This window comes from Lissotriton vulgaris, chromosome 8, assembly GCF_964263255.1.
Source record: "Lissotriton vulgaris chromosome 8, aLisVul1.2, whole genome shotgun sequence".
Taxonomy (NCBI): Eukaryota; Metazoa; Chordata; class Amphibia; order Caudata; family Salamandridae; genus Lissotriton; species Lissotriton vulgaris.
In genome coordinates, this window is record NC_141696.1 from 236,041,754 (window position 1) to 236,054,616 (window position 12,863).

Below are 12,863 nucleotides of genomic sequence, written 5' to 3' on the forward strand. Positions count from 1 at the left end.
CACAGTTTTTGCTTTGGTCTGTTGGTTTTCCACAGAGATTTAGTGAGGTAGGTGGTTCTCCCTAACCTTAGAGCACCGTCACTGATATTGGATGACATATTAAGAAATTCTAGGGAATATACCCGGTAGCGCCTCCACCCTATCGCCGACCTCACTTTTCAGAGCAGCATAAGTCGCTCCACTCCCTTCTCCTTTGATAACTAACAAGCTTCAGCTCATCTTAATGTATTTGTGAATAGAAAGGTGCGTTTGTACTAATGAAAAGATAACATACACAAACTTTGAGCTCTCTCCTCAAATGGTTTGATAAGCGAGTCTACATCCAATAATCCACATGAGCAAAGTACACAGACAAGAGGTCAGCACACAAGGCAAAAGGACGGGCAAACACACAATGCTCATTGTAACTAACAAGCAAAAGGAAAGTGATCGCGATCGCGCGAAAAACATAAAAGCAGGGGTGACACTGCAACTCGCTCGCGGGCAAGGGACAGGCGGTGCAGGCTGCGTCCTGTCCTACACCCACTGGCGCAGGGGCCTGCACTGCACCCCATGCCACCCACGAAGCCTGCATTGTGCACTACACTCTTGGCTACACCCTGAGTGGTCCGGGTGCTGCTAAGTGGAGCGTGGCGGCCGAGGGGCTGAGCTGAAAGAGGATGCCAGGCCATCTGGAAGACAAAGCCAGCAGATCTGTCCTCAGCCCTGGGATACCGCCCCCCCCTACCTTTAGAAACAACTGGAAACAATAGTGCTGGTCAACGGTACTTTCATGGACGCGCTCGTTCTTATATTCCGGAGGGGTTCGGTGTTAGTGGCAGCAGAGACAATCTCCCAGGTAATACAGTATTCCTCACACAGTGTGCAGGCTACTCTAACTTAAGCAGGTAGTATCTGGATGTCAATACAGCAGCAGGGCAGGTACATGATTCTATAGGGCAGCTCGTGTCCAATACATTCCTGACATGCAACCGACTCTGCCCCAGCCCAATCCGTCTTTCAGAAGCACGTTTTAAAGATGAACTCCGATTAGGCTGTTGTTTCTCGGTGTTGCCAGATGTGCAAACACACGCGCACCAGAGCTCCAACGCTCAACCGCCTACATTATTACAACAAGAAGTCAGCGCTTCGCCGTGAAATGGATCCAAAAATGTTTTTAAACCCGCAAGTGGTGCACGCGCGCACCACTGCGAGCATATGTCTTCAAATATCGCGGCCGTGTCTGGGCATGATAATTGAAGACATATGGGCTTTGGTGCGCTTAACTGACACCAATAGGCCATAGGCGGAGCTAGGCGACCGCCTATGGCCTATTGCGTGTTCTGTTAAAAAACAGCACGCACACAAAGCCCAATCAAACTGGACCTTGGAAATGCACACGCACGAGCTGTGTGAATTTCAAGGTCCATTTTTAAACCCCATACAACAGGGCTCTTCGCTTCGCGAGCCCTAAAAAGAAGTGGAGAAACCTATCCCCTCTACTCGAATCCAGGTTACAGCGCCGCTCTTCTCCAAAAACAGAGAGAGGAAAGGAGTAAAACGAGTCTTCTGAATTTAAATCAGCTCTTGAGTGCATGGATTGCAGCTGGGATTTGCAGCGTCAGTACTTTATAAACAAAAGAAGGAGTCTGAAACCTCTCTCAATCTATTGATACACCATGTGCTCGTGCACGCATGACTATGCATAAATTGTGCTCTATATCAACGTAATGAAAACGGGACGGCGAAATGTGTTGAGAAGTTAATAACTGCATATCTTTTAAAAACAATCGCTTACCTTTCCACAGGAATGTTTTATGTAATACTTAATTGCAGGCTGTGGTTCACCATAGGTATGATCCAGTCGCGGCTGGTGACATTTGAAAGTGGCGGGGCGTGATGACAGCTGTCGCAGCTTTACAGGGCTCTGTGGTAACACTCATCAGAGAGTCTGCACACCAGACAATGTCTAACCCTCTGCATAACGCCCTAATCCACAGCTGGCCACCGACACCTCTCTCTCTCTCCACAGACTGTCGAAGGGACACGGAGGGAAAGTGAGCATCAAAGGGCACTAGGGCAGGAAACGGAGAGGGGCCTCCCGCTTCATGTGAAAAGGTCGGAAGACATTTCAATACATAATAAAACAGTCATAAGTCAAATAGTCAAGAAACTTTACTACTTACCTTAACTTTCCGGCTTCCCGCCTCCAAGTCCGCTCCGACTCCCGCCGCCGTTCAGTTCTTGAATTCGGAATCGTCATCATGACTCATCAGACTCGTCATGCAGGAAGCCAGGCAGCCTCCCTCCCCTCTGGCTCCACCACAGCACAGCGCTGCAATTGGTTCGGCCGGCTTCCCTAACACCACGTGATTTCTCTGTATGCTGCAGCATACAGAGAACAGGGAGAGTGGGAGGGGTTACCCGAGGGCAGGGGGGAGCGGCTTTCCCCGCTGTTATGAATACAGTTAATACTGTCTGTTTGGACAGCCTCTCAGGCTGCCAAACAGACTGTATTTACAACAGTGAGGAAAACCACTCCCCCCTTCCCTCGAGTAACCCCTCCCACTGTCTCGAGCAGGAACTCGAACTTATCCTTTCTCGCCGTGCGAGAAGGCAGAAACAAATGGTAGTTCTCTACTATTTGTTTCTGCCTTCTCGCACGGTGAGAAAGTAGTGGGTCGGCGCCCAAACGCCCCCATGGAGGATCCGCCTCTGGTATGATCAATAAAGGGACCGGGGGCGATAGTGCAGTTCGTCCAATTCGCGCTCCCACTGGAAAACGCTATCTGATCCCGTAACAAAAGACTATTTCTTACACAGGAGATAATACAACTGCAATTTCAAATTTTATATAAATAAATACAAGTATAGTTAAGTGGATAATTAATTAAATGTTTCAAAGAACGACCCAATCCCTTCTTTTAAAACAGACATGCAGTGTTGAAACCCTACTGTAGATGAAATTCCACCTTACAGAGGCATGCGCGCCATGTGCTTTGCTTACGAAGCCTGCTGTGACAAAAAGGCGCCCTTTATAATTAAATTATCAAAAACGACCCTACCCAAAAAAAAAACACATCTGACAGCAGCTTACAAAGAAGAGAGGAGGGGATGGGAAGTTCTATAACAGCAAAGATATCTGAATCTGGTGTGGGCAGTGCGCAATCACAAACCCATTCCAAGTAATTCAGCATCAGACATGCAAAATAGGCAGCATTAACCAGAAACACTAGGGGGAAACAAGCATTAGAAATGCAATAGGTCTCGCAGCATTAGAGTTAGTGCTTTTAGAATTGTTTATGGGTTTTTTTGTAAATCTTTAGCATGAGGTTGAGGGTGAGTGAGGGTGAGTGAGGGTGAGGGGTTTGAGGGTGAGTGAGGGTGAGGCTGAGGTGTTGAGGGTGAGGGTGAGTGAGGGTGAGTGAGGGGTTGAGGGTGAGGGGTTGAGGGTGAGTGAGGGTGAGGGGTTGAGGGTGGGTGAGGGGTTGAGGGTGAGTGAGGTGAGGGGTTGAGGGTGAGTGAGGGTGAGGGTGAGTGAGTGAGGGTGAGTGAGGGTGAGTGAGGGTGAGTGAGGGTGAGTGAGGGTGAGTGAGGGTGAGTGAGGGTGAGTGAGGGTGGGTGAGTGAGTGTGAGTGTGAGTGGGGGTGAGTGTGGGTGAGGGTGAGGGGTTGAGGGTGAGTGAGGGTGAGGGGTTGAGGGTGAGTGAGGGTGAGGGGTTGAGGGTGAGTGAGGGTGAGGGGTTGAGGGTGGGTGAGGGTGAGTGAGGATGAGTGAGAGTGAGTGAGGGTGAGGGTGAGTGAGGGTGAGTGAGGGTGAGGGTGAGTGAGGGTGAGGGTGAGTGAGTGCGGGTGAGTGCGGGTGAGTGCGGGTGAGTGCGGGTGGGTGAGGGTGAGGGTGAGGTGTTGAGGGTGAGTGAGGGTGAGGGGTTGAGGGTGAGTGAGGGTGAGGGGTTGAGGGTGAGTGAGGGTGAGGGGTTGAGGGTGAGTGAGGGTGAGGGGTTGAGGGTGAGGGGTTGAGGGTGAGTGAGGGTGAGTGAGGGTGAGGGGTTGAGGGTGAGTGAGGGTGAGTGGTTGAGGGTGAGTGAGGGTGAGGCTGAGGTGTTGAGGGTGAGGGTGAGTGAGGGTGAGTGAGGGAGTGAGGGTGAGGGGTTGAGGGTGGGTGAGGGGTTGAGGGTGAGTGAGGGGTTGAGGGTGAGTGAGGGTGAGTGAGGGTGAGGGTGAGTGAGGGTGAGGCTGAGGTGTTGAGGGTGAGGGTGAGTGAGGGTGAGTGAGGGAGTGAGGGTGAGGGGTTGAGGGTGGGTGAGGGGTTGAGGGTGAGTGAGGGTGAGGGGTTGAGGGTGAGTGAGGGTGAGGGTGAGTGAGGGTGAGTGAGGGTGAGTGAGGGTGGGTGAGTGTGAGTGTGAGTGAGGGTGAGTGGGGGTGAGTGTGGGTGAGTGTGGGTGAGGGGTTGAGGGTGAGTGAGGGTGAGGGGTTGAGGGTGAGTGAGGGTGAGGGGTTGAGGGTGAGTGAGGGTGAGTTAGGGTGAGGGGTTGCATTGTTGGCATTATCCTCCCCCATCCCTAGTAGATTAGGAGAGGCATAAAAAAGGCACTGTTTTCATAAACAGAGAAGCTGTTACTGGGCTGCTGGGAGGGGACAGAGGGAGCCCACAGGAGAAACCATGTCTGTCTGGCCTGTTCATATGAACAGGATGCAGAAAAAGTTGATATGTAGGAAAAGGGAGTGCATTCAATGAAATGCGACCACTATCATTTACCTCAAAAACTAAGACTTATTTCCGGCTGCATTTGACATAAAAATGAATGCAATGAAACGCGATCACTAACATTTAATTCAACGCCAAAGACTGATTCCTGCATTTGACATACATAAAGAATGAATTTTTAGCACACTGCGCATGCCATGAGCAGATGGGAGCGAAAAAAAGCAGAACTGCATGTTTTTTTTCTCTATTTCCGGACTCAGCTGCATCTGAAAGACAGGCTGTCAAAAAAGCATCATATTGTGCTGGAGAATCTGTAAGTAAAGCTGTCATTCATCCTTACTGGAGAAAATGGAGGGCAAATATACAGAGGGTGGGGGCGTCAGGAAAATGACATTGTACATGCAGCCTGATAACACAGAGTGACCCGGCCCAGCAGGCTGCACTGCCAGCAGCAGCCCTCTGCTTCGAGGCTCTGGCTGCCTTTCTCTCCTGCTTCCCCCCTGCCATCGACAGGACCTTACCTCGTCAGCATCTCCTTGACCACATACAAAGAATTTATGAGGGGGAGGGGGGCTGAGGACAGCTCTCATCTGCTCGGTTAAAATGCCTGTCTGTCTTGATTTCTTTTCAACAGCCACCTTATTACCAGGCAGAGCGAATGGGGTGGAGGGGGGTTTGTTGGAAGAACGAGGGCGCTGCAAAATAAATATCTGTTTGCGGGGTGATTTTTATCGCCACGGATAATATTGTGCCATGAGAGCGCGCATGAAGTCGCCAGGACAAGGCTGATTGCTTAATTCTTGAGCTGAAAAGGACTGCTTGCTGCTCCATAGCCCAGTTGCACGGGGTCTTTAAAGGGCGATGGGGGGTCCGGGGAAGAAAATGTTCACTTTTTGGAGCAATTCATTACAAGGCTTCCGTTGCCACTGAAGTAAACGGCACCATTCCAAGATGGCGGTGAGCTCCGGGATGTCTTGTGCGCTGTGAGCTATTACTTTGTATACAAACAGCCGTTTGAGTAGAACCGTGTTCGGTGACCTTGGAGTCGGAGCTGCCGGGGCGCACGGCGCGACAGTAGGCGGGCTCATAGACAGAAGGGACCGCCATGGGTGATGTGTCGGAGCGTAGCCTGTATCTTGCCGTAACTCTCGCCTTTGCCTCAGGGGTGCTGGTGGGGTGGCAAGCTAACCGCCAGCGTAGAAGGTTCTTGGACTGGAAACGGAAGCGACTGCATGACAAACTCATCGAGACCCAGAAGAAGCTCGACCTTTCCTAAACATTGCTCAAACAGGCGAGTCTCCCCAAAGTAAATAAACCCTTAGTGTGCATCATGTGTGCAGGACAGAGGAGTGCAGTGTTTTTAAAGTGGCACGTGTTCTAATGCTTCCGGGCAGGTTTTGGTAACTTTTTGCGCCCATGAGTCACAGGTTTGGTCTGTGGTATATGACAAGGGTTTTATAAAAAGTGAAACTCCCCGGTGGGAAAGATGACTGATAGAGGCACGGACTCTGTGATTTAAACAACAGATAGAGTGTTGGCAGGGAAATTTCCACTGTACTACAGTAACGAGAAATATGACGACTGCGCAGTAAACAAGTTTTCCAACTACTGCTTAGTTGGCAAAATCAGACATAACAACAAGACGGAGGGAAGAGAGGGGAGGGGGGAGGAGAGATGCGACACGGCGGGAGGGGGCGGTGCGGCTCAAATAAACAAACAAGCCGGAGGGAAGAGAGGGGAGGGGGGAGGAGAAATGCGACACGGCGGGAAGGGGAGGGGGCGGAACAGGGGAGGGGGCGGAACGGGGGAGGGGGCGGAGAGGGGACATGCACGCGCCCGTGACTTTTAAGGTCAATGCGCATGCGCATAAGCTTAATGCGCATGCGCATTGACCTTAAAAGTCACGGGCACTGCAAGGAATCGCCACGATTCCTTGCAGTGTGGATAAAGAGTGGATAACTCGCAATACTCTCGCCTTGCTCGATGCGCATGCGCATCGACAGACGAGACCTAAAAAACACTAATAGTCATTTGGAACGGATTGTGCGCAAATATGCTACAACATTGTCACTTTGTGGTTAAATACTGAATAGAATAGGAGTCCAGATATCAATACAGAACGGTCTTTAAGATGTTCAAAATGTTCGTTCAAAAAACTATCGATTTTGCGATAAACACCATTGTTAAGTGGGCGCTAAGTTAATAGGTTTGAGAGCAATCACAGCCCAAAAAATAAATCTAAAATATCAGAGAGTTTATAATCTACTGTTCAATGTTATGCAACCAACGCAATCGGGTGAAATTCAATTTCAGTGCTATGGGAACTTAAACAAAATATCATTAAAAAAAACCACTCGGTTAATTGGGTCGACGTCCAGGGTTAGTGCAGAGTTCTCAGTCTAAATCCTAGCGCGGCCCTCTTGGGCTCTCATCCTCCAGAGGTCGGTAAAATTAGATGTCTCACAGCTTCTGCATGTGAAGTAAGCTTCACGAAGCCTTTCAGCTGCTGACATGTGCTGCATGCGACGGGATGTGAGAGTGGCAGTTGAAGAGCGTTAATTGGTTTGCTATTATTGATGGCCTTTTTCTTGTACAATAATAAAAACTACATTTCACAGCGGCATTTCGAGTTAGAAGGCTATATTGCACCTCCCACTTTGAGTACAATTAACTACACAGAGCTGTATAAGGAGATGTGGCAGAAACATATCTTTAAAATTCTTAGGTTTTCAGACCTTTGGCAGTTCAAGTGGTGCTGCCAAGAGGGGATTGAAATGGCTTGTCACCTTTCGGCAACTCACAGCGAGGAAAGGTCACCTTAAGATTAAGGATCTTAGCACTTGTGATTGGTGCCCTGGCTTCCCTGGCTACTATGCAAATTCCAACTACAATGTTAACGTGTTATTTCTTTTTGTTTTGTTTGTTGTAAATCTCTGCATTGTATCTGCTGTAAAGCACTCCGATACCCTCGCTTCTTAAATAAATAAAAAAAAATAACTGCCAGCACTCAGGAAGCCTGAAGTATTATACCCTCTGGAATGTCATGTGGGATGAAACGTGTGCTTTGGTTAACTAACAGCCGCCAAGGCTAAAGAATTTACTGCAGGCTGCCCTCTGGGCCTGGTAGAGGTTGAAAAATGTGTCCATGGACTGTGTTTTTATGCAGATTAAAGGCGTCAGTAGAGATGGATAGGACAGCTCCTTTGGGATGGGACCGCGCTGACTCGCTTGTGGGAGACAGGCTTCCTAAACATTGATTGGAACAGAGGCCAGAACCATTCAAAGTGGCTCATTTCATTAGTGGCACCCTCTTTGCTGAATCGCAGAGGCACCTATACATAGGACTAGGCACGAAGCAAACAATGCAGTTGTCTTTAGTCAGGTTTCCGCGTCAAGACTGAAGACGTGAGCTGGCCCTGAGTGCACTTGACAGGGGAGTGCTTTAAAGACCTTGGCAGCAAGTGCTAGTGTTATTACGGACACAGCAAGAGGGTTTCTGAAAGGAGTAAATAATGAACACTGAGAATAAACCTAGCAGAAAAGTAGAAAGCACATTTTCAGGATTAAGCCCAGAAATGGCAGCGCTTTCCTCCCACAAGATCCAGGTGCTGCAATGAATTCCGAGGTTTAGAACAGTTCACCAGCATGACAAACGATAATACAACAGCACCCCCGCTTGATAAACGAGAAGGCCACGCAGCTAGTTTGCAGATTATAACCTTTTATTAGAAGGGGAAACGAAAACAACAACCCTCAAAAATAGGTCTGCTCGCACTGTTGAACAGGGCAAAAAAACGAGCTGCTGCCATGTTAGGTGTGGGTAAGCAAGGCACCGTAATAAACAAGCAGCATGCGCTGCCCATCCCTCGCGCTCACCGGCACTTCGACAATGCGCATGCCCCGCTGCCATGTTTACGTCAGGCAGAGATCCGTGACGCAAAAAAAGTGCGATCTGGCGGACGAAAACTGTAGGCGATCAAGGCGATGATTGGTCTACCCTGAATTTTGGCTGGAGCGGAGTTGTGTTGGACTTGGTCCTTTTTCCTGAAATTTTCGCTCCCCTAATACTGGATGTCCCCCCCTCGTAATAAAGTTGTATAGGCCCTGTGAGGTTGAGATGCCCTATGTATTATTAAAATCAATGCTAGGTGCAGGTGCTCTCTACCCCCAACATGGCTGCCACTGACCCCTTCTACTGCAGCGTGGTCTTTTCAGGTGCATTCTAGTAGCCAGGAGCTGGCTGGAACCCCTAAACATTGTAACTATTCCAGCCTGCCTTGCCTGCCCACAGTTAGGGTAGGGAAGCTCCTGGCACCTTCTAGAATAGGGGTGGAGCCTATTTTAGCCGCCTTAGAGGGTGGTCACCTGACCTGGGCCTATATAAAGAAAGGGAGGGAAACTTTCCTATCAGAGAGAACTGAGGAGAGAAGAGGGAGAACCTACGCAGGAGTTTTAGGCAGTGGGGCCTAGTCGGGGACCTATGATACTGGGAGTGACAGGGCTTAGGTGTTGCCTTCCAAGTGTTGAGGAATCCTGAACTTACCCCCCTGATCTGGCCCGGCAGGAGGGGAACCCAGAGTCCACCTGAGGTGACCGGCTAAGGAGATTTGATACCAGCCATCAACTCAACTCCCCTTCAAGGAACCAAGAATCTGCTATTTACAAAGGCGCAAGAAACCTAAAGCGCCAAGAAGAAACCTTTCTACCTACAGGACTATTGAGGGATCAACCAGGTATTGGCGCTGAGTCACCCCCCTGCGCTCCCTGAGGCCACCTGGGTCCCTGCGCTAACCTGCCACTGTCGTGTGGCCTGTCCTGTCTGATCTGCTGGTTTGCTTCCAACTTAAATAAACTGCCTGCTGGCTAAGCGCTCCTATTCCCTGGCGCTAGCACCCTGGACTACCTGTCCTGCTCGTGCTGCCTGAACTGCCTTATTTATGGGAATGGCCCCTGAGAAGCTCTGTGCCTGCGAAGTGCTGGTGCTGTAACTAACCCTGAGTTCCCAGCGCTGTCATTTGAGGATCTGTGGCTGCCAGGAGCGCTATTGTGGAAACTGCCCAAGCGCTACTGCTGTCTCAGCGCTAGCTCCCAGAACTGCGGTGCCCGTGGAAGCGCTATTGCCTAGACTGCTTCTGTGCCCTACGTGGTGCTAGCCAAAGCGCTGATACCTTCCAGAGCGCTCTTGCTTAGAATCCCCCACAGCGTGGGGCACACAAGACTGTTGGTGCCCTGAGGAGCGCTGATTGGGAGTGGGGACTCTCCGCTGTAGCCCGGGCTCCTGTGGCCGCTGTCCCGATTCCCGCCGCTGTGGTGCCGTGGGCCTCGCCCGGCCCGATCGCATGCAGTCCCTGCGGCGGCCCCCGGAGCCCTGGGGAGGCCGCCGCGTTCGCTGTGCTTCTCCTGCCCCCGTTGTGTGTTCCGTTGCGGCGGCCCCCGGTGTTAGGAGAGGGCCGCCGGAATTCCTGTTAGGCCGCGCTAGGCCTGAGAGGACTTAAAGCCTGCCTCTCAGGTCCCGTGAGGGGGGCGCCGAGTCACCGGCCGCGCCCCCGCCTTTGGTAAAACGTCATTGGCCGCTGCGGCCTAGTCCCTCCTGCGCCGCATTCTGAGTGGTTCCCGGGCCGTGGAGGCTGCAGAATGCCCGGGAACAGCCGGTCCTCATCAGGGAGGGCTCAGAGAGGAGTAGAAGCCCTTCCCCTTACCGGAAACCTCCGCAAGGGCCCTGGAAAGGCAGAAGAGAGAAGGTAACCCCAAGGAGGAGGGCGGAAGGCCCCGAAGGAGGCCATGAGCCGCCCCTTCCCTGGGAGAAACTGTAGTTGGGCCCTGTTGGCCCCGATTAGCCCATAAAAGCACCTGAACTGGGCCGGAGCCCTGTAAGACCTTTTTAGGGGGGGGGGGGGGCCTGCATTATAGTAAAGTGAACCCCACGTTGAGGGACTGGTTCTTCCAACCTGCCCTAAGCAGGTCTTCATGGTTTAATGAAAAGGTGCCACCTCTTGATTGATCCCTAGGTACCAGGGTTCTATAGGCTCAATGTGGTAATTAAATGTTTAATCCTGCCTAGTGCAATGCCTTTAGGAATGCCCTCCGTTATCTAAGGAAATGTCTAAAATCGCCTTACTGCCAGAGAGCTGTAATTCAGCCTAATGCCAGGTTGAGGAGGTGCCATAGTTGGGCTCTGAGTTAACCCCTGGTTAGGAGTCCATTAATGGAATGTCTTAAATGTTCACTTTGGCCTGGTTTAGTAGGACCTAGAAATGAAGTGGTCGCTCTTACCTACCAAAATGGGTATTTATACCCATGAATGGGTTATTCCTAAGTAAGGAACTGCTTTATTTGCATAAGCCAAGTTTCATTCCGGCCTAATGAGATGTTGGTGGGTCTTCAATTATTATCTATTATGATTATCTATGATGAACTGTTTAGACATGCTGAAGGAAATGTTATTCAGGAGTAATGCAATGTTTATTCCTGCAGGAGTGTACCTTGAAAAAAGTTGATTGCTTTACCTCCAAGGGGTAAACCAGAGGGTTATGATTAAATGTTTTCCCTTACATGAGGAAATGCTTATCTGTGCAATAGGGAACTGTTTAGTCCTGTTTAGTTCTGCAATGCTTGAGGGCATATAGGTAACTATTGAAAGGGGTGTACCTGTCTACTGAGAGGGTTTACCCTGGTTAACTAACTGTTCTACATTTAATGAAAGGTTATCCTTACCTGATGAGATGGGTAATTCTGTCCTAATGAAATGTTTTATCTGTGTCTAAGGGAAAGCTCACCCTTGCTTGGTGAGAAGCCAAATGGAAGCCCACTGTTATCCCCTGAGGCAAATGGTTACTGTGGCTAAGGGATTGTTATTATCATTGCTTGATTCCTCAAATGTTTATTCTGGCCAGAAGGAATGTTAGAACACCTGAAGAGGTGGGAGTACTTGCCTAGTGAACTGAGCCAGTGTTACCGGATGAAAGGTTGATGCATACCTAATGAAAAGTTCTTCTCTGCGTTGAACTGTTTAATTCCTGCAGATAGGAAATGTTTACCGCTGTGCAAAGAAACGTTATTTCCTTCCAGACAGGATTATTGAAATGTACTGATGAAAAGCTTTTAAGGTGATATTCATGCCTTTATTGCCAAAGTTACCCTGAATGAGATGCAATGTTATTTGGTTGTCCTTATAATGAATTCCTTGCAGGTGCTGACAAGAAGCAAGGCTAAGGTCAGGCCTGTGATTATCTAATATTCAATATTTATTTGATATTTAATATTTATTCCTCTGAGTATTTATTACAAAGTGTTGAAACATATGTATTCTGAAGGAAAACAAATAAGTTATTGATACTATGAACTTTTGATTACCCTGACTCTGCTCTATATAAAAGTTACTTGATTTTTACTAATACTCACTGGAGTGGCGTCAGTCATTGCGTGCCCATTTTACTGTCTCAGTGGATGTGTGTGCTGTATGGTCACTTTACACGTAAGCTTTCGGATGCCTACCCGCTCGTGCCATGCTACCCCCAGGGAACTGGTGACCCCAGTTCCAACAGCCATGATAAAGGCAAAAAGAACCAATGTAAGGGAGATTGCACAGACTTTACCAGGAGGGAGCTGGTAGGCAACCCCTCACAAAGGGTACAGATTGACCCTGACTATACATTGATGCTGCCACCATTGTCAGTCTACCCCAGCCTGGGTAGAGTGGCCAATATCCTCTCTCAGTAAAAGAGGGTACACTTTGCATGCCCTCATGAAAACCGGGCCAGGCTCTAGGGTCTCAACCGTAAATTGACGCAAATGATTGTTATGTGTACTGAGGTAAAATCAAATAACCTACAGCAGCATTCAAACTACTTCCTAGGAGATCAACACAGGTCACAGAAGCGCACTCTTTAGATCTATGCTGTGACTTACTAGCTCAACACTATGGAATACAGATTGAGGGTGATGCTGTTCAATTCTATTTTCATCTTAATATAAAGGTTCAACGTGAAGGTGCCAGATTTGTGTCTTGCTTGTGAAAAATTCAGTCGATATTTTATGATGGTTTTTATGTATGTACTGTCATTTGTTGATTCATCCTGATTTTAAATAATCAATCATCTTTATCAATTTTACTTTGCTGTTGACATGTATATGAGGTTATTAGATTATTTCATGTAATTAGTGGCACTATATTCTAC

The 12,863-nt window shown here is 49.2% G+C and overlaps 2 protein-coding genes across 3 annotated transcripts in view; both read left to right on the plus strand.

Annotated features, from left to right (window-relative positions):
• The window catches only part of RWDD2B (RWD domain containing 2B), a 113,335-nt gene that overhangs the window by 63,293 nt on the left and 37,179 nt on the right, over nucleotides 1–12,863 (plus strand). The window lies entirely within an intron of this gene.
• Nucleotides 5,634–5,997, plus strand: LOC147696930 (mitoregulin-like). The gene has a single exon (XM_086933259.1). The coding sequence runs from the start codon at nucleotides 5,792–5,794 to the stop codon at nucleotides 5,960–5,962; it is 171 nt and encodes a 56-aa protein (XP_086789385.1). The 5' UTR covers nucleotides 5,634–5,791; the 3' UTR covers nucleotides 5,963–5,997.

Bases quoted from the DNA above. Each gene is read 5' to 3' on its own strand.
- LOC147696930 (XM_086933259.1), top strand. From the start codon at position 5,792: ATGGGTGATGTGTCGGAGCGTAGCCTGTATCTTGCCGTAACTCTCGCC.